Source organism: Labeo rohita, chromosome 20 (assembly GCF_022985175.1).
Source record: "Labeo rohita strain BAU-BD-2019 chromosome 20, IGBB_LRoh.1.0, whole genome shotgun sequence".
In the NCBI taxonomy this organism is placed as follows: domain Eukaryota; kingdom Metazoa; phylum Chordata; class Actinopteri; order Cypriniformes; family Cyprinidae; genus Labeo; species Labeo rohita.
The window spans coordinates 27,394,493-27,421,069 of NC_066888.1; the positions used below are offsets into that span (position 1 = coordinate 27,394,493).

The 26,577-nt window shown below is 35.6% G+C and overlaps 1 protein-coding gene across 1 annotated transcript in view; it reads left to right on the forward strand.

The window, feature by feature from the left end:
• The first annotated feature begins 3,354 nt into the window (after window positions 1–3,354).
• afdna (afadin, adherens junction formation factor a) overlaps window positions 3,355–26,577 on the forward strand; it is a 134,888-nt gene continuing 111,665 nt past the window's right edge. The window contains 1 exon segment of the mRNA XM_051092171.1: window positions 3,355–3,727. Coding sequence (XP_050948128.1) covers window positions 3,626–3,727 — 102 coding nt within the window. The 5' untranslated portion in view covers window positions 3,355–3,625.

Consider the following 26,577-nt stretch of genomic DNA (forward strand, 5'->3'; position numbering starts at 1 on the left):
ATTTAAATAGAAAACACTTATTTTAAATAGCAAAAATATTTCACAATTTTACTATTTTTGCTGTACTTTGGATTAAATAAATGCAGGCCTGGTGAGCAGAACAGATTTCTTTAAAAAACATAAAAAAAAAAACTTTTGACTGGTAGTGTATATACACAAAACATATATAATGCTAAATTGCTAAATACAAGTTAAATAAAATATAATGCATTTATTATATAAATTAATTCTGATATATAGTTTTTATATATTATTCAGTTTTTATATATGTTTAATTTTTAGTTCATAAATAAATAATTTTTGCACATTTTTAGCAAAGGTTTTATCCTTTGTGCAATATATCCTTCTGAATATATATAACATACAGTATAAATTCCTTCTGATCTGTCAGTGACGCTTAATTGTCTACATTAATGTGATGAAATAATATATGCAAGGCAGTAGGAGAGATCAGGATGCAGGATGTTGCCCTTGTTGCACCTTCCTTCCCCCTCCACCCTGCAGCATGAACATTCCTCAGTTTTTATTGCTAGAGTGCATGCGTTCATGTATAATGCCTATTCTTATCACAGAAGAAGATTGCAGATATAAAGATCGTCTAAGTGCTTTCAGATGTCAGTTGAAGAACATTTCTGAGTTCAAAGTTCAGTCTTAAACTTCAGCGTTAAAATAAGCATGCGTATGCACGTGTGGAAGAGGAAGATAAAATAAAACCGGTGTTAAAAAGACGCCCCGCAGACCGCAGCAGGAAACCATATTACTTTGGCTCTCACCAGCTTCCTGTTTCTACCACAGATATTACAGTACAGCTTGAGACACTGTGATTTACTTATTGTTACCCTTGACCTCACTACTACACATTACCTCATATTACCGAAGCCTGTTTTCACCATGGGATAAAAAAAAAAAATTTAAATGTAAATTGCGACTTTTTATCCCACAGTTCTGACTTTTGTCACAGTTGCAAGATGCAAACTCAGAACTGTGAGATATAAACTAATCCTGAGAAAAATGTCATTGTTGCAAGGCTTCCAAGAAGAAAAGTCAATTGCCAAAAAGTATATTTTTAGTTTTGTGATAATTTTCTGATTATTTACAGAGTTGAGCGCAGTCACAGAGACAGGTGTGATTTCTCAGGACACATTTTTTGCTGATCAGGTAGCAGGGATATTTTATGTGTGGTATTCAAAAGAATCACTTACAGTGCTTTTAATAAAATCTTTCGAGTTGTGCTTTGTCAGTTTCTGCCCCAGGATCTGCATCAATATGAAATAAGATAGATCGAGATGAAGAAAGCTGCCACAAAGAACGCTGACTCACAATGCACATATCAGTTAGATAGCAAATGATGATTTATTTGCCAGTCTATCTTCTCTTTAATTTGCCCTTCAAATGGACAATTGATGTCTGCCTCTCCAGACCACCAAAGTGCAGCGCTAGACAGAATCTTCCTACAGCGTTGTAAAACCAAGACCAGACAAAATGTAACTTAGTGATGCGTTTTGCATTGGTTTTGTCTGACCTTTTGTTTTGGGCCATTGTGTTAACATGATACCAACGTTTTGTTTATTAACCAAAGTATGAGGAGATCTAATTAAATTTTTACATTTTCTGAAGCCACACGATTTTTGTTTTTATTTAGCTCAAATGGGCTGGGATGAGTTATGCAATGTTTAATACTTAGGACCAAGGGTTTTGAAAAAACCTATCTTGGAAAGGACAACTGATTTATTAAAATAGTCAAGGTCTATCTACAGTTTACATCTGAATTATAATTTAGAGCTCTATGATGATGATGTAACAGGTTCATATTGAATTAGTTTTGATAGGGTGGATTGCCCTGCTTCATTGAGCTGATTGCTTTGCAGATGTGCACAGCTGGCCATGTCAGGTCTATCATGAGCAACTTTATGCATGTGTGTCTGTAAAATAAAATAAAATAAATGAAAAAATACATATGCAAAATATATATATATATATAAAATCGATAAAAATAAGTGTATATTTGGCCAAGATACAACTATATTAAAATACTGTATAAAATGCTTTTGGGAAAAAAAAAAAAAAAAATATATATATATATATATATATATATATATATATAAATATACATATAAATATATAATATATAAATATATATATACACTACCGTTCAAAAGTTTGGGGTCAGTAAGACTTGTAATAGTCTTTAAAGAAGTCTCTTATGCTCATCAAGGCTGCATTTATTTGATTAAAAATATAGAAAAAAACCCCAGTAATATTGCAAAATGTTTTTACAATATAAAATAATGTTTTTTATTTTAACATACTTTAAAATAGAATTTATTCCTGTGATGAAAAGCTGAATTTTTATCAGCTGTTACTCCAGTCTTAAGTGTCACATGATCCTTCAGAAATCATTCTAATATGCGGATTTATTATTAGAATGATCAATGTTGGATAATATCAACAGTTGTGCTGCCAAATATTTTTTGGAACCTGTGATTTTTTTTTTTTTTTCAGGATTCTTTCATGAATAACAAGTTTAAAAAGTGTTTATTCAAAATATAAATATTTTATAACAATGTAAATTATTTATTATTAACTTTTAATAAACTTTTAATTATTAACTTAATACATCCTTGGTGAATAAAAGTATTATTTTCTTAAAAAAAAAAAAAAAAAAAAAAACAATAAAAATGTACTGACCCCAAACTTTTGAACGGTAGTGTATATACATAAATAAATAAATAAATAAATATACATAAATATATATGTGTGTGTGTATATATATATATATATATATATATATACACACACACACACACATATATATTTATGTATATTTATTTATTTATGTAGTCATGTACAGATGCGTACATACAGTTGCTTGTGATAGACCTGACATGGCCAAAATGCAAATTCCTTTAATGAAAAAAAACATTATATATATATATATATATATTTGGCCAAGATACAACTGTATTAAAATACTGTATAAAACGTTTTTGGGAAAAAAAAAAAAAAAAAAAAAAAAAAATATATATATATATATATATATATATATGTATAAAATCGATTATTAAAAAATAATTTAAAATAAAAATAAGTATATAAATACTGTATAAAACGTATACATATATATATTTTATCGCGTCAAGCCAGTTGGAAATATATATATATATATATATATATAATTTAATCGAACAACATAAGCCTACACGAAAGTATTTTGAATGGAGCAGCAAGTGCCTGACACGAGTAGTTTCTTTCATTATTTGTTCCCGTCAGCGTCCCTCGTGAATTTTGTGTGGAATATAGGGGGCGCGCGCACAGTTCCAGTCAGTCCCTCCACTTTGCCACAGGGAGCGCGCACGGAGCGCGATAAGACAAACGAGAGCTGGGAACGCGGAAACAGTACAAGCGGTTGACGATAGAGCTGAGGTGCATTAACCGGCGACTGCGGGAAGAGCGACACTCACCACAGAAACCGCGTTCGAAAGCCCAGTTTCTGGGTGTAACAGATTCACTTTTATTTCAGGTCGTCGGATAAGAAGCCCGTTTGAGTGGATAAAACCGAAGCAGCGAGGAAAAAAGGCGGATTGTTTCTCTCTCCGGCTTGACTAGAATTAGTCGGGATTTGAGAATGTCGGGGAGCCGAGAGGAGGAGCGGCGGAAACTCGCCGACATCATCAACCACTGGAACGCCAACCGGCTCGACCTGTTCGAGATCAGCCAACCGACTGAGGTGAGTCCGCGGAGCCGCCAACGAGCGCAGGCCGCACGGCTCTCCTCACTGTCCGTGCCGCGAGATTCATTCCCCCAGCAAGCGAGATTGTTATAGTAAAGAAACGTGCGCTTGATATGTCATAGATGATCTTTTTTAATGTTTAAGTGGCTCTGGAAAGGCTAAATCACGACGGGAGCTGTATTATCACTTATCTAGTGCATTTATGAGTCAGTTAATGGCAGGTTATGCTTATGTTAGAGGTGAGGTGAAGCATAAATACTCTAGTATGAATAAAATGCGGACACTTTTAGCTGAGTCCCTGTTGCTGTTGAACACTGGCCTTTTCGTTTCAACGTTACGTTAAAACGTTTCATGTAATGCCCGAGCCAGTCATTTACCGGGCTAAAATCGGTGCTTGCAGTTTGTAGCAGAGAGCTGCATGCAAAGCTGTCAGATTAGATCAGAGCAGCTGCATAATAGTGCTGGATGATGTTGTAGAATAGATGAATGTAATAAACGTGGTTTGTTAGGATGTCTATCGATGGTCAACAGAAACTGGTCATATAAGTGATGTAACCTGAAATGCACCCTTTTATTTGCACAGTGTATGCTTTCAGATATTTATAACGCAAGCGTCATGCATGTTGTCACTCTGGTGCATGAGAATGCATTGCTATTTTGGCTTAAATATTAGCTCAGCATATTTTAGATGCATCTATCGGGATAAATGGTGTGTTTAACGTGCGTTGGTTTTGCATGCATATGCTTTAGCATCTGCAGATGCATTAGATTGCACGGCAGATTTGGTCGGGGAATTAGTGTTTTTAGGCGGGCAGTGCATGAGTGCATTGAATGAAGGGGGTTGGGGGTAAAGCATCAGGTCGGGGGTCTTCCCTGCTGATTTACTGGAAACCCCCGTAGGCTCTGAGAATATTCTTTGGCCCTTAATAATTCATGCATAAGTGATATTGAGCCCCTGGGGCACCTGCTGATGCGACATAATAAACGCGTAGATTAGGTTTGTTTTGGTCTGTAGAGGGTGATTAGGAAAAAGTGGACAATGCATTAACAGAACCTCACTGAGAAACCCCTTTAAGAGCACAAACTCCTAAGATCAGCAGGAGTGTTGAAGAGCAGATGATGACGTAATCGTCTCGTCCTCCAACCAATTGTGACAGCCGATTTGCCAAGCCTGCTTCTATTGTCACATTTTATTCACTGGCACATTGTGTAACTAGAGATGTACTGATATTATTTTTTTTACATCCAGTACTGATTGTTTTTGTTCCAATAACTAGTGTGGAGAACCAATTATTATTGTAGTCATTTGTTTGTTAAAAGATAATATAATGTAAATTAAAGTATGTATAGAATGGAGTCTTACATATACATAACAGTTCAGATAATTATTATTAGTTATGCCATGATACTGCACACAGCTGTATTTCAGTCTAAGTGGTTGCATATTTATTTTTGCCTTTTTGTTTTGAGCTGACCAGGGCTGTTAAGCCTAAATGCTTTTTGCATTTCTTACTTGAGATGAATGGCTATTATGCAAGGAGTCATTTATGTAAACAATCCATTAAATAAGTAGGTTTCTTTACCTGTGAAACGCTGCTGTTTGCTGTTAAATGCACAGTGGCGTAATGGCATTGAAGGGTGCTTTATTTTTGAAGACACGATGCAGAATATCAGTTGAACAGACGTTTAATTACTGATTATCTGTCTGAGCATCACCTGATTTTAAAGGAATCGTTCATCCAAAAATTTGATGATGATTTACGCACCCTTAGGCCATCCAGTGAGTTGAGATTAAATAAAATTTAGCATTACATCACTTGCTCACCAATGAATCCTCTGCAGTGAATGGGTGCCGTCAGAATCAGAGTCCAGACAAGCTGTTAAAAACATCATAATAATCCACAAGTAATCCACTCCACTCCAGTCCATCAGTTAACATCTGGTGAAGCAAAAAACTGCATGTTTGTAATAAAACATAGTTCATCTATAAAATGTTTTCTTTTTCAAGCTGATGATTATCCATAATATTACTTTCTGTAGTGTACTATTCCATTGAAGCATAGTGTCTTACTAATAGTAATTGTCTGTATTTGGTCTGCAATTGTGATCAGTTTATATGTAAGGATTAGTTTTGTACCTCTATAATGTGTAGTAGTGCATAGACGATCTCATGCTGTGCTCATTGTCAGCTTTAATATCACAGTCATTTGGGATTGCGGTGTGTTTACAGATCATATTTGGAGATCCAGGGCAAACATAAAAAATGGCTTGTTATGCTTTAAATAAATAAGCAAGTGTGTTTAACTAGCTTAGTCATTTATTGCATGCATAATTCATCAGCTTGGGTTTTCTGGGATTGTTATAGGGATTGTTTTGCATGTGGTATCTGCAATGTGGCGTCTTCCTGTTTTGTACAACTTTTCATGTTGGAAGATGCGTGCATAGTCTTTATGAAGTCGAATCGCTTTCTTTAGCGCCCTGTGTTTAGGATAAACTGCTTGCAATGTTGCTCATTTGGATGAAGCACCTACTAATTGATTAAATGTAAAAGAAAAAAAACCTGTGCTTTTTGTATGGTATTTAAAAAGATAGATAACATGTTTTAAAGATGACAATTTATAATCTTTCATAAGATTACTTGAGCTTTTTAGGAAGGGTGCATCAATTAATTGTTCAAGCTGATTGGTGTGTTAAAATAAATTTAATTCTGAAATACAAAAACTGAGCTTTTTGCCGGGTCGACGCTGTGTTTTTAGGAAAATGGAGGATCAAAGTGATGCATGCCATCATTTCCTGTATCTGCATCTGTGTCTTGTCCACCAAAAACAGTTTCATAGGCCTTACGGTCCCCACCCTACTGACATCTTGTGATTCCATTCCCATGTGTCTCACACTGGCTAAGATTGGCTTTGTGACATCCACTTTGGCAAGTGTTAGATACCCATTGCATGGCTAAAAGGACATAAAAGATTTTGAAGTTTTGTTGTTGCTAACAATAAACCCGTAATTGGTTTGCCTGACATTTTAAATTGATATTTATGCTTTTGTTCTTTAATATAGGGTTTCCCACTACATTTAGACATAATGAAAAACAGAGATGAACTGGACAATGTGATGCATTAGAATATGCTTCTGAGTTTTCAATTCCAGAACATTTTTAATTTTAGATAGGATTAAATTAAGAGTCTCGAACAAGTGTATAAGACCAGTTACATTCAAAGTAAAGGGGGCTTTTCAGAGGTAAGGGATGAATTATTTATTTATTAGTGCATCTAAAAGCAGGAAATTATGAAATGTCAGATCTAAGTGTGATTATCAGGCAGTTAAATAAAATAGTTTTGTGCATCAAAACTTGATAAGTGTCCTAGAGGTTGTACCTTCAAAGAGTAAGCCTGCATATTTTACCACAAATGCATAGCTCAGGGTAAAGGTGATGTGAAATGGTAATCAAATCAGTTTTCCCTGGTAGTATCTTTGCTTAACCTGATTGGCCCGTTCTCAGCAGGTGATAGTTCAGTGTCACTTGGGACATAGGAAATATTTGAGCGCACAGGCTTTCTGTTTTGGTTTTCTCTTTTGCTTTTTTTGTAGTGACTGTTTACACTTGTCGACAGCACTAAAAAGGTATCACGGTAGTGAAAATGATATGATTTCTCATTTTAGTTTAATTTTTCATGAGTTATTGTGCTTTAATGGTCAAATACACACACAGTTATGTTAAAATGCCCACCTTGGCTCATGACTTAAGTAAACGCAAACAGCTGACAAAGAAAATGCATGCATATCAATATATTTGGTTTGTGCTTCTCTTAAAGTAACAGCAGGCTAATATTCCTCTGCTGTCTGTATCTATAATGTTAATCAAATAATAAAAGAAAAATAGAAAATCGCTTACTGATCTTGACTAACTTTAGTAGCCTTAATAAGGATCAATGTATGAATGTGTAATTCATACACTGAAGACTATGCAATGCTTTACTTTTACATTTTGATTATTCAATTTCTGTATTGTCTTTTACTTGAATGCTATTGTTGAATAGACCTACTGTACCTAAAAACAAGATTTTTTAAAATGTATGTCTTTGTTATTGTATTCGTATATGTTCTTGTTATTAATAACAGATGAAATAACAAAAAATGACTATAACATGATATGAAATGTTATCATGAAAAAAAATTACACGTATTGTGAAAAGATTTTGGTCATATTTCCCACCCCTAGCTCATGCCCTCAAATTTAACACGTTACTATAACAATATGTAATTATTCATGTACTAACAGGTGAATTAAATATTACTTTAATATGTGCTAATGATGAGTTAAGGTGTGTACTAATCAAAAACTAACCTTAACTACATGAGTCATATGAATTAATGTGACCCAACTTACCCCAAAGTCATAATTAATACATGAGCCTAACTAACAAACATGTAGTCAGGGTGGTCGTTGTATGAATTCATATGACTCATGTCATAGTTAAGGCTAGTTCTTGATTAGTACGTGCCTTAACTCATCATTAGTTCATATTAAAGTAATATTTAATTTAGGTGTTAGTACAAGATTATTCATGTGCTGGTGTTGTAAAGTGCTACAATAACACATTGTTTTTGTTGTTTTGACACGTGAGCTTTTTCACCATCTGAGTTTGATGGGGCAATTGAGGTAAAAAATTACCATCTAATTTGGCTTTATCTTTTTAGCTAAGTTACCAATGTTGCGAAGATCTGTATTTACCTGTATCATAGACTGGTAATTGCTTACTTTTTAAAAGAGGGAGGAAATGGGGAAAAAAGTGGGCAGGCCCACACTACTCAAGTGAGAGATTTCAGAGGTATTTAAATTCAAATTCAAATTGCTTTTCCAGTTGTTTTGTTTTTGTCGTGGTATCGGTTCAGTAGAACTATCGAGATAATTTAGTCAAAATTTTGGTACCTTGGCAACACTGGTTGACAGTTTGTATAGCTTTAGATCTGCTATTATATTTACACTTATGTTGACAGTCTCTCTGCTTGTTTGCATAATGCATTTTTATGCACATATTGCTGATAACTTATTGGAGGCAGTGGCTGTGCGGCATTTGAAAGCATAATAGTGTTCTTGTGTACAAACCATGATCTTGTGTAATTTTATACTCGGTGTTGTTAGAGAACATCAGATGTGACCTCTTTGCAGAACAAGCGCTGCATTAGTACACATTGCTTACTGGTGGATTATAATCACACACAGCATAATTCTGATTTCTCAGGGCATCAGAGTGTCAGGTTTTTGTGTTTAATGAGGTGCAGAAACTAAGAAAATGCAACACTTTCATGGGTCTAAAAATGTTGTGTTAGAAATTATGAGGCTTGTCACCTCAACAGCGTGTGGCTCTTTGGGAAATCATCTCCATGGTGATTTTCGTGCCTTTATATGTGCACGATCTGAGCCTGCATTTCCTTTTTTGTGTGGAATGTACTGCGGTCTGCAGTGTGATTGCATATGTATAAAACTCATGAGGTTTCCCTCAGCAGTAATTTAAAAATCCTAATCCATAGTTCCCTAATCTGTGAGGATTATAATGTGCTTTTGGGTTCAGCATCAAGAATATCTGTGCTTTCATCATTCTTTTTAGTCTTGAACCTGTTTCCTATCTCAACACAAAAACTCCTGTGCAATGGTTTAAGCACAGGAAAACAGGAAAGTGGGGGCGAGATGTTTTTGTTTAAAATGGCCAATAGCCTTTAGTTTAAATCACAACCTAAAAAAAGGTCAATTTTGACAATAAATGAATGAAAGCAGTTAATTCAAGCAACGTCTTTTTCTAAAAACAGATTGCTGGGAAAGGAAAGAAAGCATTAAAATGTGTTGCTGGAAGAGAAAAACATTTTAATTTGTCAAATTAATTTTTTTCACTAGCGTGTAAATATGTTCTAAGTGAAGAGACGTGGACTAAAAGCTACAAGAATTTCAATTTCGATTTCATTAGGTCTTTAAAATATTACAGTTTAACAATTGCCTAAATGTTCTTAGAGTTCTGATCTGTTCCAAAGTCATTTAGGGTTCATTTATTATTCAAAATCTTTTTGTGAAGAAATCAGGGTTTATGAATCTCAGTGAGTTCCTGCAGAAACGACAGTGACGCAGATGTTCAGGTTTCGCTGAGCCTTTAGTCGACTGCGGCTGGTGTTTTTCTCTGAACCTGCAGCCGTTGACTGAGCTCCTGTGCAAAGGCTGCGTGTTGAATCATAACAAGTGGCCTCACGTGGTGCAGAGGGTGGGGTTCCTATCAGAATCATTGTATTCCACTCTCATGCTTTTCCTCCTCGTACAGCAACTGCATTCCACTCGCACACACATGTGCTTCACCCACCCTCCTGCAGGAGAGCGTTTCATTTCCCAGCTACAGGCTGAAAACAGGGCCGATGAGCTGTTGTTCAAGTTCAGCATGAGAGGTTGTGAACAGAGGATAGGCTTTACAAAATAGAGCTGCAGCTAGTTTGATATTTGTTTAATAAATGATTACTGTATCTTTAAGTAATTACATTAACAAACAAATTTTCATCATATCATTTACATCATATCTGAATAAGGACAGAAATATGCACAGATCAAGCACTATTTATCATCCAAAACAGTTCTAAGCAGATATGTTACTTGATTTTGATTTGAGAGGACAACAAGGGACAGACTTTTTCACTGTAGTAAGTGTTATTATGGATTATTTTAAAGAAGCTTACCAAGCATGCATTTATTTGATCCAAAGTACAGCAAAAACGGTAAAATTGTGAAATATTTTTACTATTTAAAATATTTTAAAATACAGTTTATTCCTGTGATTTCAAAGCTGTTTTTTAGCATCATTACTCCAGTCACATGGTCTTTCAGAAATCATTCTAATATTTTGCTGCTCAAAAAAACATATATGATTATGTTAAAAACAGCTGAGTAACATTAGCTGTTGTAACATTATAAATGTCTTTATCATCACTTTTGATCAATTTAAAGCATCCTTGCTAAATAAACGAATTATTACTTAGTTAACTATCATTTCTTTCCCAAAAAAATATACTGATCAGTGGATGTTTTTATTCATTAAAGAATCCTGAAAAAAAAAATAGCTTAAACAGCAAATCAGCATATTAGAATGATTTCTGATGGATCATTTGCCACTGAAGACTGGAGTAATGATGCTGCAAATTTAGCTTTGATCACAGGAATAAATTACATTTTAAAGTGTATTCAAATAGAAAGCAGTTTAAATGGCAAAAATATTTCACAATATCACTGCTTTTGCTGTATTTTGGATCAAATAAATGCAGGCTTGGTGAGCAGAAGAGACTCCTACTGTTTAAAAACTTTTGATTGGTAGTGTATAAAAATCAGACTTGCACTGATTAGTGTCTCCCACATCTTTTTGGATATAAAATGGACGACGCAGTAAGTCTGATGCATTATTTTGTTTTTGTAGCAATTGTTGCTGGCATATAATGCATCACCCATCCACATAGTCCAAGATCAAGGCACCTAGATTTCCTTCATCCACCCAGTGACTTTGATCCTGTTGTTTTTGAGAGGTGGTTCTGCGGCCTGTGCACACAAACGCCTTATTGTCATGGTGCTGAATGGCTGTCGTTAGACTCGATGGATGTCCTGTGAATGGGAGGTCTGATCCCAACCCTCGCCTTGGCCTGTCAGCCTCTATTAATCTCCCGGGAGGCCCCGATGGTCAGTCAGTGGCCGCTCCAGGGCTGACCTGATTGGCCATCATCCCTCCAACAAACACCCTTTGTGCGCAATGTGCAGTCCCGCTGCCCTTGTGCGTGTATGTGTGTGTATTTGTCACACACAGGTGACCTCACAGGATCAGACAGCTTTTCAGAGCTGTTGACTTGTCTGTTTACGCTGTTCTTTCCAACATGCTTTCTCATCAATTTACAAACACAGGCAGCAGTTTTTAATGTGTTTATTTCAGTTAATTCTCTGTTTGTATTCCCCAGAGTTGCTGAATATCCTTGCACTAAATTTGGGCGTCTAATATAGAATTTTTGTTGCAGAATATTTCTCAAATCATGAGAGAAAATCTCTGATGGTATTGTTTTGGGTGCTCAGTGTTGAGAAATTTGACCTATCACACCCTCCTGAAGTCTATTTCTAAAGTGCAAATGTTCCTCAAAGCTTAGCCAAATATTTTGCGGCGTGTTGCACATTTTGGAATGTATCATTTGTTGTTACACTGCGCGTGTGTCCTCCCATGAGCGTGAAACTCTCTTTCAGTTGGCGTGCGTGCTGGAACGTCTTGTCCAAGAGCTCTGGACCGTTCTTGAGGTCTGTTCTTATTTATTGCACTTTTTTCAGTACCAACAGTTACAGAAAGTACTGTGGTGGTGCCATGGTACAGTTGTGTATTAGTAATATCATGTTACTATTTTTTTCCCCTTAATTTTTATAAGGTAAAATTAAAAAAAATGTAGTGCTGTCAGACGATTAATCGTGATTAATCGCATCCAAAATAAGTTTCTGTTTACATAATATGTGTGTGTGCTGTGCATTTTTATTATGTATACACAAATACACATGCATGCATGCATGTATACATATTTAAGAAAAATGTTATGTTTGTATTTTAAAAACAAAATAAATATACACAGTATACACACACATATTATGTAAACAAACTTTTATATTGCATGCGATTAATTACGATTAATCGTTTGACAGCACTAAAAAATGAAAAAAATATACACTTATAACTTATAATTACATAAAAATAACTCTTTAGTATAAAAAAGGTCATTTTTATAAGAAATATTGTAGTTTCATAGATGATTCAATATGATTTTGTAATATTGTGTGCTCACTGTGCTGTCATGTCCTTGATGGGGAGATTTTTATACCGATTAAAAATTTAATCCAAATATAATTTAAGTAAAATGGAATGTTGCTGAGATTAGTCATAATGTCAAATAAGTAGGTCGTTGGGAATAAGCCTTTTTCTCACATAATTAAGAAAAAACCAAGCGTGTGGAAATTCCATGTTTGAGGCACGCATAGGCCCCTTTTCATTGTACTGGAATGTTCCACACTTTCAACTCGCACACATTCAATGACACTCAGAGCCTGTTTTATTTTCTGTGTGGTCAGACTCATTAGATCTGAACGTCCTCACTCGGTCGAAATAGGGTGTGCATTCAGTACCCATTGTGCTGGTTCATTCACGCTCCTCGTAAGACTGTGATTGTATATTATCTTGAAAACTGAGTTGTGGTGTTCCTGTCCATAGTTCAGCACAATAGAACTTTACATTTGGTTGGACTGAGGAATGTTACATCATAGAATGTGTGGCTATGACATCATTACAGCTTGGTGAAGTGTTCATGGTACGGCGCATTATTACTTCAGTTCTGTTTTGAGCACAAAATAGTGATTTCTCCGAGCACAATCAGGCCGTATCGTACCAGCTGATAGCACTGTTGTTGTAATGCATGTTGCACTGAGAATGCTCTTTGTTGTGCAGTTATGATAGCTGAACCTACAGTCTCATTCAGTGGATGGGTGCATTTAAACTAAAGCATGCATGTTAATAATTAATATTATATATTCAGTGTCTTAATTAAATATCTAATAAATTTGGTTAACTTTAATATCTAATTTGAGGATTCTTTCAGCTAAGAATATGAGAAGTCAGTCTGGCCGTGCATATGAGCCAACAAAAAAAAAACACGCTTGGACCTCAGCACTCGTAATCTCTGCTGAATTATGGGGGCCGAGCTCGGCTGCTGAGAGGGGTTGAGGGAAAATGACCACAGCGTCAGCTCTCTGTTTGTGTTGGACAGAGGAGATAAGCACAGCCATCCTGTGAGTGTGTGTGCTGGCCTTAAGATAACACTGGAATGAGAGTTCAACCACAGCAGAAAGGCCTCCTGCTCTCATGGGACGGAGAACGGGGACGGCCCTGTCAGCTACTCGCTGTCTGAGAAGCACTCTGCTAAATCACAGCCCAGGAAATGCCTAATGACTGATGGTTCAGACCAGCGTGGTACAACCACAGAGCTCAGAGAGGATGTTCTGTTTCCCGAATCGCCTCATTTGGCTCTTAAATGCGTTTAGGATCTCAGCTGGAAAAAATGGACTAACTTTTTGTGACGCAACAAATTTCCAGTGACAACTGTGTTTGTAGGGCTGCACTGTTAGTCGAAATAAAACTAGCGTAGATATGGCTGCTATTTACAGGGTTCGTACAAGGTGCTTAAAGTGCTTGACATACTTGAATTTGACTTTTTAAAATGTAAGACTTGGAAAACCTTTGAAAATAGCAATATTCCTGAAGGGGTGAAAAGTGCTTAAATTATTGAAAGACAATGTATCTATGAAAGAAGTGTTCAATTTTGTCAAGAAGCACATCTTTTTACGCAAAATTCACGCAATTAAAAAAAAACTCTACCTTTTTTGCTTATTTCCATTAATGTCAGAAAACAATCAAACTACGCAAGTAGCAGTACTGACGGTGTCGTGTAAACATGGCTGAAGATGCGAAAAGAAGAACAGGTGAATCAAATCGATTGAGTCATTTATGCAGGAACCGCTTCAATTGATTCAAACTTGTGACTTCGATCTTTAATTTCAATGGATTCACTAGCAAAAACCAGATCAAATTAAAAGAGCCATTCATTTTCTAATTTCGACAGCACTTGCAACGATTTCAAAACACATAGTATAGCACATTGTGATGGGTGAAACAAATCTTTTTGAAACTCCGAATCAGTTAAATCATTGCGTTGCAAAACGATTCACTATTTCAAAGCACTCCAACTGGATCTCATATCACAAGTAATTTGTTTCAGATTGGGACTTCAAATTGCAAATCATGAATCATTTGATTTGGATTGGAACTTCACGTACCACAAATCATTTAATTCAGATTGGGACTTCGAAGCGTGTGTTGCGAATCATTTGATTTAGTTGAGAAGGGGTTAGTGAATCATTTAGCGAATTGAATGATTCAAATCATATGATCAAGACTTCAGAGTGTGGATCATAAATTATTTGATTCAGAACTTTGTAGCAGGTTTGCAAATCTTTTGCTTTAGATCGGAAATTCGGAGCGCGGATTGCAAATAAATTCGGATCAGGATTTTGGTGCAGGTTTGCGAATCTTTTGTTTCAGATCAGGTTTTTGGAGTGATTTCACCAATCTTCTTTTCTATAATGCTTTTTTTCTTTAACAGTAGAAAACATCATTTATACAAAATAAAGTATACACACACAAATCCCTTAAGAAAATTAACAGTGGTTATTACTATAGTGGAAGTGTAGTATACTTTATAATACTTTATAAGTGATATTTCGCATGTACATTATTTTTGCAATTTTTTTTTAAGTATATATATATAAGTATATATTTATTTATCTCTCTTTTTTGGAATGCGAAGTGGAAGACAATGTTCGATAAGTGAGATTTCTGATTGAAATCCTTGAAAATCAAAAAAGTAATGCTTAAAATCCTTGAAAGTCCTGGAATTTCATTTTACAGTATCTGTATGAACGAGTGTTTCCAAGTGAAGTGAGGCAGTGTGTTGTTTTACACGTGAGCAGCTTATCTTGTGTTTTCAGTGTTTCAGAGCAGCAGTTCGCAGTAAATGTTTTTTTTTTGTTGTTTTTTTTTCCCCTTCCTCCCCTGGTCTAAATGTTTTACTCCAGAACATTTTTTAAGAGCTTTTTGAAGTTAAAATAGTTTTGTGACTGTTTTTTAATTCAGTAATTTTAGTGTTTTAACTTACAAATTGACAGAATATACGAAGTAGGCACTTTTAAAAAATGCTTGTTGTCCCCTCTCCAATAGGCATGGCCTCCATCTACAATCCACTAGTAATAAAAGTAGCAAATTTGTGGTATTCATGGTTTCATGTAAACACTGTAAATGTTTAGAGTAATTTTTATATCTGTGTTTAATATATGCAGACCACCGTGAGGCCAATAAACAATCTTCGCTTGTGTTTTAGTCCATTAGTATTTTTTGATGCTTAACTCCAGCCTGAATTTGCTGATCTTTTTCTCAGCATTGTAACATGGCCGTACCTGAGCGGAGCAAGTGCTTTCTTTGGCATTCGTCCGGGCCTTTCCGTTGTAGCTCTCCACCCCACCAGGGCCCCCGAGCCGGGGGGACATTACCTACCGAGAGCAATAATATTGTAACAAGTAGACAATGCATGTATGGGAGATGACCTCTGCAGGAGAGAGTTTCCAAGTACAACACCGCCCCTCAGATGTTTATTGAACTAGACAGCGATTTCGGCCCCAGAGAACGTCTTTTGACATAAAAAGCAGCTCCTCCCTGCACAGATGTCTTCACTTCATCTGTTTCTGTTTATGAAACCTGCTCTGCCCAATCTGAAATCACACGTATGGATGTTACAAGCATGACTCGCGCCCCGTCTCGGGCTACAGATGCAGGGACAGACGAGGTTTGCGGTCCGTCTGGGTGATTTTTGCAGACTGGGTTGGTGGGTGGTGGTAGCTGTAGGTGTGGTGGTGTGGATGGCTCGGTATCTGATGGGCTTCTGTACGCTGTCTGGTTCTGGTGGGTGGCGTAGCGCTTGGCGTGAACCTTGGGGGAAATCCTGCTTGAAAGAATCACTTCCATATGGGATGGGCAGTCTGGCTTCCATGGACAAGCAGGGAAGGAGGTGTCTGATTGGTTTTGCTGTTGAGATGCATTTATAAAGAGTGTTGTTTGTTTATAAACTATTTAAAGTGAACGGCAGGCACACCCTCAGTGTGTGGCTTGAATTCCCCTCTTTAGCCATCGCGTCCATTCACTCTAGGAGTAGCTCGTCGTGCCAGCGTGTGGCCGTAATGAAAGTTTAAACGAGGCTAGAGTTTCACCTCTTTGCAAAGTTTCACCATTTAGCCACACACTGAGTGTTAATGTTGCTTAAACAAGGCTTTAAAATGAAAATATGATGGGAAAACTAATCATTGAAACTGTTTCCTGATGAATTGGAAGTTAATCAGGCGTAATTGGATGCGTCAGCAAATTTTTTTCCCTAATGTACAAGTCCGCTAACGGCAGATGTAATTGGACTGTGTGCTGTGTGCTGTGTGCTACATAATTTAGAGGCCTTGGTGTGTGTGTGTTTGTCACAAGTTGAACCTGATACTGTTGTTTGCATGCATACACACGTACTCGCACACACTTTTGGATCTGTCAAACCTATGAGTTACACACGTCCCACAGGTTTTCCAGAATGCAAAAAGATATTATCATTATTTACTCACCGCTGTCATGTTTCAGACCACTGTGACTGTTTCTTATGAACGCAGAGATATTTTGAGAACGTCCTTACTAAGAAGTCCCTTATGCTTACACAAGCTGTGTTTATCTGATTAAAAATCTATTAATCTACAATTTACATCTTATCTAAGACTAGACAGATTAAATGTCTGAAAAAACACCCATGGTCTTCCATTGAAGAAGGACCCGAACCATATCTGGGTGGGCTGTTTTGACTTGAGCCAGTAAGCAACCACCTAGAAACCATCCAGACCCCTCATATTGTGCTGTATTCTTCCAGTAAAGCCCGTTTTAGAAAGCACGTTTTGTTCCTGGCTTGTCTATACGGTTAGGATAGAGAGTGTTTGTCCCAGTTGGCTGTCACTTGCTTGGACTATTAGACAGAGCTGAATGGTGTCCTGTGAAAAACAATCAGTGGTTTCTGTCAGGCCCTGCTATTCTCGCTGTGCACCATTTAGATAGACAGCAACTTTCTCTGGCACAGGCCTCTCTAGTTGGTATTTGGCGGATGAATTCTGTGGGACAAACTACATGCTGTTAAGTGCTTGCTAAGGCTTGCGTTGCTATCCCTGTTATTATTGCTTATACTTAGAGTTATAACTTTCATGTTACAGTCTCTGAAGTATTAAACTTTTTGATCTTTAATGCATTTACTGAAAATTAAAAAAATTAAAAACAGCTCTGAAAGAATGGTATTTTAAGATTACCATTTTTACGCTTTTCTATTTGAATATACACTACCAGTAAAAAGTCTTAACAGTAAGAATTTTAATGTTTCTTTTTTTTTTTTTTTAAAGAAGTCTCTTCTGCTCACCAAGCCTGCATTTTTTTTTGATCCATAGTGCAGCAAAAACAATAAAAGTTTGAAATATTTTTTACTATTTAAAATAACTGTTTTTTAGTTGAATATATTTTAAAATGTAATTTATTCCTGTGATTTCAGAGCTGAATTTTTAGCATCATTATTCCAGTCACATGATCTTTTAGAAATCATACTAATATATTATTAATATATATAATTAAATATTAATATTTGATGCTCAAAAAACATTTATTACTGTTAATTTCTAAAATGTCTCTCAAAAAAATAAAAATAATAAAATAAATAAATAAATAAATTTAAAAACACTGACTCCAAGCATTTAAATGGTGTAGTGTATAATGTTACAAAAGCTTTTTATTTCAAATAAATGCTGATATTTGGATCCTGAAAAAAGTGCTCAACCTTTAAAAAAATATTGATAATAATAAATATAAATAATAAATGTTTCTTAAACAGCAAATCAGAATATTAGAATGATTTCTGTAGGATCATGTGACACTAAAGACTGGAGTAATGATGCTGAAAATTTAGCTTTGATCACAGGAATAAATTACATTTTAAAATGTATTCAAATAAAAAGCAGTTATTTTAAATAGTAAAAACAGTTCACAATAACACTGCTTTTGGATCAGATAAATGCAGGCTTGGTCAGCAGTAGATAATTCTTTAAAAAACATTAAAAATCTTACTGTTCAAAAACTTTTGACTGGTGGTTTATCTTAAAATGTATTATATTCCTGTGATTGCTATTTCTTTAGTCTTCAGTGTCACATGATTTTTCAGGGTTTGTTTATGAATCTTCAAAAAGACTCATTTAAATCAGTCTGACAAATCCTTCACGTCAGCAATCACTGAATCTGATCATTTACAGAACTGCAAGATATCATTACTTCAGTGATGTCCTCCTCAAAACAAAGCAGATTTTGTATATTCAAAACTTGCGAACCTTTAATTAGCATGACTTACTGACTGGTTGGTTGTTCATATGATGACATGTTTATTTCTAGATGATTTGAATAAAAAAGACATTGATATATGTGTATGTGACCTTTCCTAGAATCATCTAGACGGCTACTCCTTGTTTTATAGCTGCGTTTACATGACGTAACACCCATGATTTCACGTTGACAGTATTCAGAGTGTGTCATTTTCTTGTCTGATTATCCCTTGTCCAGTCACACCACAGGTTGGTGTTTTTTTTCAGCTGTAATGGTATGGTATGTCTTCAACAGGATTTTATGGGAGGGATCGTTGTTCCCTTTCATGACTCATGGTTGAATTGCAAGTGTCAAGGGAAGAAAAAAAACCTCCCACTCTGTGATCGGTCGGGCATTTAAATCTTCTGCCACTTAACCGCCGGATTTTATTTAACTGCCCAGGACTATTTCCTCCCCTCAATTTACTGCCAGTTTGAGCTGAAGGGGCAGTTCTCATCAAGCCCAGTGGCCTTGTGGGAAGATTTCAGGACCGGTAAATTACTCCAGCTCAGGAGACAGTAAATGGCGCGGCACCCTCGTGATCGCTCCGGTTACAATGCTACTACTGTACTGTCATGGCCTAACCTTGGTTCTGCCATTTATTAACGCACCTGTCATCACGGTTAAGTATTTGCAGTCTTAGATTTGTGACACTGCAGTTGTTGGAGCGATAAATAACGCCTACATTCTCAATTTCGTATCTGGTAACTCCTTCACCAATGTAGGCTGTAAATAAAAGAACGGACATTGTGTGAAAACAAGGGCTAAGATATTGAAATTGGTTCCTGATCTGTGCTTTCTGGTGATTCATGTTCATCAGGTTTGGTTTTTGTGTTTTTTCTTAAGTGTGAAGTGTGCTTACATAATTGTACACAGTTCCCTGTACATAGTCATGCAATGATCACATTATCAAATATTTACTTAGAAAGATGCTTTCGTTTTGCTGCGCTAGTCCTACTGAGTGCTAACGCCTTTAACAATGGGAGGGGCGGGAATGAGACGAAGAACATGAGTCCATGAGGGATGACAACTTGCGTCTGGAATTCATTATGGACACTGATGGGAAACAGGCCCATTATCGGAAATCCTGTCATCGGCTTTAAAACAGTCTCAAAAATGCTTGAAAATTGTCGTTTTTGCTCTAGAGACACCTGTCAAGTAATGCTGGGCTTTCTGTGTAACTATATGACATTTCCGTTGTCTATCACTGTGTGATGATGTTTTTTTTTTGTTTTTTTTTACCAGTCAAAAGCAGCAAAACTGCTTTCTATTTGAATACATTTTAAAATTTAATTTATTTCTGTGATCACAGCTACATTTTCAGCATCATTACCGCAGTCTTTCGTGTCACATGACCCTTCAGAAATCATTCTAATATGCTAATTTGCTGTTCAAGAAACTTAAAAAAAAAAACATTATTTTATCAATATTTAAAACAGTTGAGCACATTCAGGATTCTTTGAATAGAAAGATCCAAAAACCATTTATCTGAAATAAAAAGCTTTTGTAACATTATACACTATATCATTAAAAAGCTTGGAATCAGTATAATTTTTTTCTTTTTTTTTTGGAAAGAAATTGTAGTAATTCATACTTTTTATTTAGCAAGGATGCTTTAATTGATAAAGAAATTTATAATGTCACAAAAGATTTCTATTTCAGATAAATGCTGTTCTTCTAAACTTTCTAATCATCAGCGAAACCTGAACAAATTCTACTCAACCTAATAATAATGTTTTTTGAACAGCAAATGAGAATATTAGAATGATTTCTGAAGGATCATGTGACTGGAGTAATGATGCTAAAAATTCAGCTTTGAAATCACAGGAATAAATTACATTTTAAAATACTCAAAAAGAAAACTGTTATTTTAAATAGTAAAAATATTTCAAAATTGTACTGTTTTTGCTGTACTTTGGATCAAATAAATGCAGGCTCGGTGAGAAGAGACTTCTTTAAAAAAAATGTAGTTTGATGCATTTATTTGATTTAAAAATAAAGTAAAAACTGTAATATTATGAAATTTATAATTAGTTATAATTTGAAACAATTGTTTTCTATTGAAATGTATTTTAAAATGTAAATTATTCCTGTGATGGCAAGACATGTTTTTAGTGTCACTTCAGAAATCATTCTAATATGATGACTTGATGCTCAGGCATTTCTTATTATGGAAAAAAATCATAAGAAGTTAAAAATAACAGCATCAAACTCTTTTGTAACATTAATGCAACATTTTTTTTTAATAAGAAAAAAAGTATACTTTTGTTGATATTATTTTTCAATGGATATTGATTTTCCTCTTGGAAATGTGCCATATTATGGAAGCTAAACATGCTACAGATGTTTTTTTTTTTTTTTGGGTGTGTGTGTGTGTGTGTAATAGTCTCTTTGAAAAAGTGCAGGGCATTAAATTACTGAATGAAAATTTCCAAAACACATCACTATGATTTGGTGAGGTTTTTTTTTTTGTTTTTTTTTTTTCCCCTACTTCTCTCTTTCTAGGGCTTTGTAGTGACTGAGATCAAAGTCTCCTTTGTGCCTTTTTTAAATTCACACTTTGTAACCTTGATTTTAAAAAACACTGTGGTAAAAGATTGAGGTGGAGGTCTTGTGTCTTTCTGCTAACGCTGTGACGGGGACACAAACACAAAGCCTGTAAATCGTCCACTTCTTCCTCTGCATTTTGATCACCTCAGTGAACACAAATGGCCGCTGGGGAGCTCAGGCAGGTGTGCAGGTCTCTGCAGGCCCCTGCTTTGACTGCTTTTCCATAAATCTGAACTGGTTTTTGCAAAACATAATAAAGAGCAGACCTTTACTCCCCTCAAAAAATAAAAGGCAGGACATATTCCAGACAAGTCAAGATGAATAAAAAGATGAGGAAAGACACTACTTTTCAACAATCTGGGGTCAGTAAGATATATATATATTTTAAATAAATTAATACTTTTATTCATCATGAATGCATTAAATTAATCAAAAGTGACAGCACAGACATTTATAATGCTATTATTTCAAATGCTGTTCTTTTGAACTTGCAATTCATCAAAGAATTCTAAATTGTTTGTTGAGGAACAAATCAGCATATTAGAATGAGAAAAATTCCGCTTTGCAATCACAGAAATAATTTACATTTTAAAATCTATTCAAATAGAAAAGAGTTATTCTAAATTGTAAAAATATTTCAGAATATTGCTGTTTTTACTTTATTTTTCATGTCTTGGTTGGCATAAGAGACTTGAAAAACAAGTCAGAGCCATCTGTTCTGTTTTAATTGTTTTTTTTTTTTATTTGCTGTTTTTTTTTGTTAAAATAACTATTTTGATGTACATTGTTTATTTTTATGAAATAACCTATACTGTGAGACTTTTTTGTTTTGTTGACCAGCAGTGATGTCTGATAATATCTGATGATCATTAATTGTTGACGTTGATGTCTTAAGCACTCAGCTGAAACCTGTTGTCTGTCTTTTGCTTTTTTTGCCAAATCATCTCAGGGGCAGCGGTCCAACACAGCTGTGAATCTGTCTTATATGACCTGGACGAGGATGTCTCTCTGTTTAACAACGCACACTGAGCTAATGGCATTACAAGCTGCTGTGGTTAATGGTCTCTCAGCAAATGGGCTGGCTCTTCCTCTAGTGAATATCTGTCAGAGCTGTGCTTCATATGTCAGGACGTTGAAGGAAGAAGGGCAGTGCTCTCCTTTGCGGCAGAGCCATGTGGAGAGACTTCATATATGTGTTTTTGTCTTTTAAAAGTCCACTGCGGTCCATCAAACGGACCACACCAGCTGTCTAGGGTCGTTAACCACGTCCGCCCCGGATGAGCTTCGTGAAGTTGGGCTAGACGTTGTCATCATGTCCGAGAAGATGTTTTTTGGTTACGAGGAGTTTGGTGTTCTGTTCTGTAGACCTGTAAATCCAGCTCTGTGGAGAGGCGTGGTTGGAAAAGTCTTGGGGTCTGACAGATTTATCTCTGTTTTATTGAACCACAGAAATTCAAGCTGTTACAGGGAGAACTTCTGGTTAGTGTAGTTCACAAACTGTCTCAGTTCGCTGATAGTGACTCATGATAGCAGAGCTCTGTGAGAGAGGTGGCAGATGTTATGCTAATCTCCAAATGATAAGTCAAGATTATTTTGGTTGTGCTGGAATTTCTTCAGAACTGCAGGCCCAGCAGGAGATCAGCACCACTTGAAGATAAGACCCTTAAATAGGTTGAGAGTCTTATCGGGTCTAAATTGGTTTAACCATCTCATTCAAGATTTCACCTTAACACAGCCAGCCTTGACCACAATTTAACATTTTGTTGGTCGGTTTTGGCTTCTATTTGACTAGTTGCACTGGACTGTAGTAAACTTTATTGGTCCAGAAAGATATCACTACTATTTGATTATGATTCACGGATTGTCAGTTTGATTCAGTGATTTTGATCCCATTTCGGTGAGGCATTTTTCAAAAATGAGCCTCCTTGCTTTATTAAAAAAAGTTTATGTATGTTAAAATATTTCATATTCTAGAAGTAATAACTTACTGATTCAGTAGTCTTTCTGAATTCAGTGGAAGATCCATCAAACAACTCATTCAAACAGTAACCTCTGCATTTGTGAGTCTTTTTAAATGATTTATTCAAAAAATCGGCTCAGAAGACTTACTATTTCTTGACTGGTAACTTTTGAGTTTGTGAAGTTTTTAAATTATTCGAAGTAGTGACTCATTAGAGACACTTGTTCTTGATTAAAATGGCAACTTCAGGGTTTTTGAGTCTTTTTGAATGATTCATTCAAACAGTCAACATGTAAAATTCATGTTTTTTATTCAAATGGTAAACTGTGGTGTTTAGCACTGTGTTTAGCATTTGTTTTTTCGAATGATTCATTCAAGGAATTGGTGCAAGTCACTTGTTTGTTTGTTTTTTTTTTTCAAATGGTAACTTCTGATTTTGTGAGTCTTTGAATGATTCAAAGAATTGACTCAAGAGTTACTTGTTCTTAATTATGTGCTAACTTCAGTGTTTTTGAGTCTTTTTGAATGATTCATTCAAACAAACAACATGCAAGAGTCACGTGTTGTTGTTGTTGTTGTTGTTGTTTTTTTATTCCATTGATAAATTCGATTTAGCATTTTTTTTTTTTCCTTCCGACTGATTGATTCTAAGAATTAGCACACATCACATAACTTGTGATTTTTGTGAGTCTTTAAATAATTAATGCAAAGAATTAACTCATAAGAGTTGTTCTTGATTCAAGCGGTAACTGCTATGTTTTTCAGTCTTTTTGAATGATTCATTCAAACAGTCGACATGCAAGAGTTGCATGGTTTTTATTTAATTCGTAAATTCTGTGTTTAGTATTTTTTTCGAATGATTCATTCAAAGACTTGGCTCATAAGAGTCACTTGTTTTTCAGGTGGTAACTTGTGATTTTGTGAGCTTCTGAATGATTCATTCAAAGAACTGACTCAGAGTTACTTGTTACTGATTTAAACTGCAACTTCAGTGTTTTTGAGTCTTTTTGAATGATTTATTCAAATAGTTGACTTGCAAGAATCGTGTTTTTTATTCAAATGAGAAATTCTGTTTAGGTTTTTTTTTTTTTTTTTTTTTTTTTTTTTTTTTAATGAATGATTTATTCAAAGAATTGGCTCACAGGAGTCACTCGTTTGTTTTTCAAATGGTAACTTCTGATTTTGAATGTTTGAATGATTCATTCAAAGAATTTACTCATGAGAGTTACTTGTTCCTTATTCAAGCGTCAATTTCACTGTTTGTAATTCATTTTGAATGATTCATTGTAACAGTCGACATGCAAGAGTTACATGTTTTTTATTTAATTGGTAATTTCTGTATTTTTTTTTTTCTGGTAATTTCTGTATTTTTCTGTATCTGTATTTTTATTTATTTTTTCCCGAATGATTCATTCAAAGAATTGGCTCATAAGAGCTGCTTGTTTTCAAATGGTAACTTGGGATTTTGTGAGTCTTTGATTCATTTAATGAACTGACTCAAAATAGTTACTTGTTTTTGATTCAAGCGTTAACTTTAGTTTGAGTTTATGAGCCAAAGTGTATTCAAAGTGTCTGTAGCTCATATGTATGCAATTAGTAATACAGAGGTTGCGCTGTTTTTTATTTATTACAAATAAACTTCTCATAAGTGTCATCATAAGTTTCATTTATTTATCTGATTCATTCAAATGAGTGTTTTGATTAATCTGAAAATCTAGTAGTTGTTGTTGTCGTGTTTAAATACCCAGTCATATACCTATTTATTTATATGTTCTCTAAATGTCCTAAGCCAACCCCAACTCTATGGGGATTCATGGCTGTTTTTTGTCAGCAGAAGCGTGCTCATGTCATCCCCACAGCTAACCCGCTGCAGTCTGTACACACGTCCTTTCACTTGCAAGCTCGGCCCCTTGTGGTCTCCATCTTGCCCTTGACTGACCCAGCCTCAGTCTGACTCAGTTCTGCAGAGCATCTGCCTCAGCTAAACCTCTGATGACGTACATGTTATTTCAGCAAGTAAGCTGCGATATATCAGCAGAAAAACCTTGTGAAAGCCCATTAATGTCATTTTCATAGTCGAGTCTCGCCAGTGACGAACAGCCCCTCATTCCTTCAGTATGTCCTTTCACTGTTTTTTTTTTTTATTTTTTTATTTTTTATTTTTCTCCCCCTCTCTCGTCCTGCTGAGCACTTTGGCTTGTTTTGCAGGAAGTGCTGAATTAAGGAGTCATTAGTTGACCTGGGTTACAGATGTGACAGAAAAAACACGTCCCTACACCTCCTACTGCCATCATGGCCCACCCATGATTGATTCAGAGCAGGAAGTTTGCATGGGGAAAACTCCGCTGCTTTTTATTTGCGGTATTATGATAAACACGGTTCAGTGTAGTTAACCACTACTTATTGTTTGTTTCACTTTATTATTAATTCTGTTTCACCTCACAATAGATCCACCAAAAAAAAACACACAATTATTTTTGCTTCAGGGTTCTTTTGGTTTTGCGTTAGTCTCGTACATTGACAAGATACTTTTGTTCTTGTGTGCGCATGAAAATGAGTGCAACACTTCAATGTAATAACCTTCAGGGAAGAGTCCTGGCATCACAATCCATAGTGATTCACACAAACTAATGCACCCTCTGGCTAAGACCTCACAGAATTGCTCTAGGGATAGCAAACACTGCGTGGAGAGAGAGACCTTGATGTTGTTCCTGTACGCCGCACATATTCTGACCTGCAGGCTGACCCGAGCGAGCCGTCTCGTTGCTTTGTGCATTTGTGCAGATGATTAACAAATGAACTCAGCCTCACCCTGTGATTAACCAGGGAGGTGGAGAGTGAGCATAATTCCACGATTCATCATCTTCTCTGGGTTTTAAAATTATCTTTTCTCACAGCTTTGTGTATCAGTTTGGTCGTCTGGGTTTTTTTTTTTCTATCACCTGTCCTATTTAAAGCATTTAAGCATATGAATGGTGACGTAACAGTTCGTTTTTGCCATGCTTCATGAAATAGCCTGTTTGGGCTTGTTTCCTTGCTGGTAGAGATTATGTGCATTACCAGGTGACAGTGTTAAATAAGTTTCTTGGAATGTGCACTATGTTAACTTTTATGAACCATAAAAATCAGGATATGGACCGAACGTCAACTCACATTTCATGTACAGCTGATATTATAGTTTATTAATTTTTTGCTTAAGTGTTCAAAGGCATGGTTCACACTAAAACTGAAATTGAAAAATGTATTTACCCTCAGGCCATGCAAGA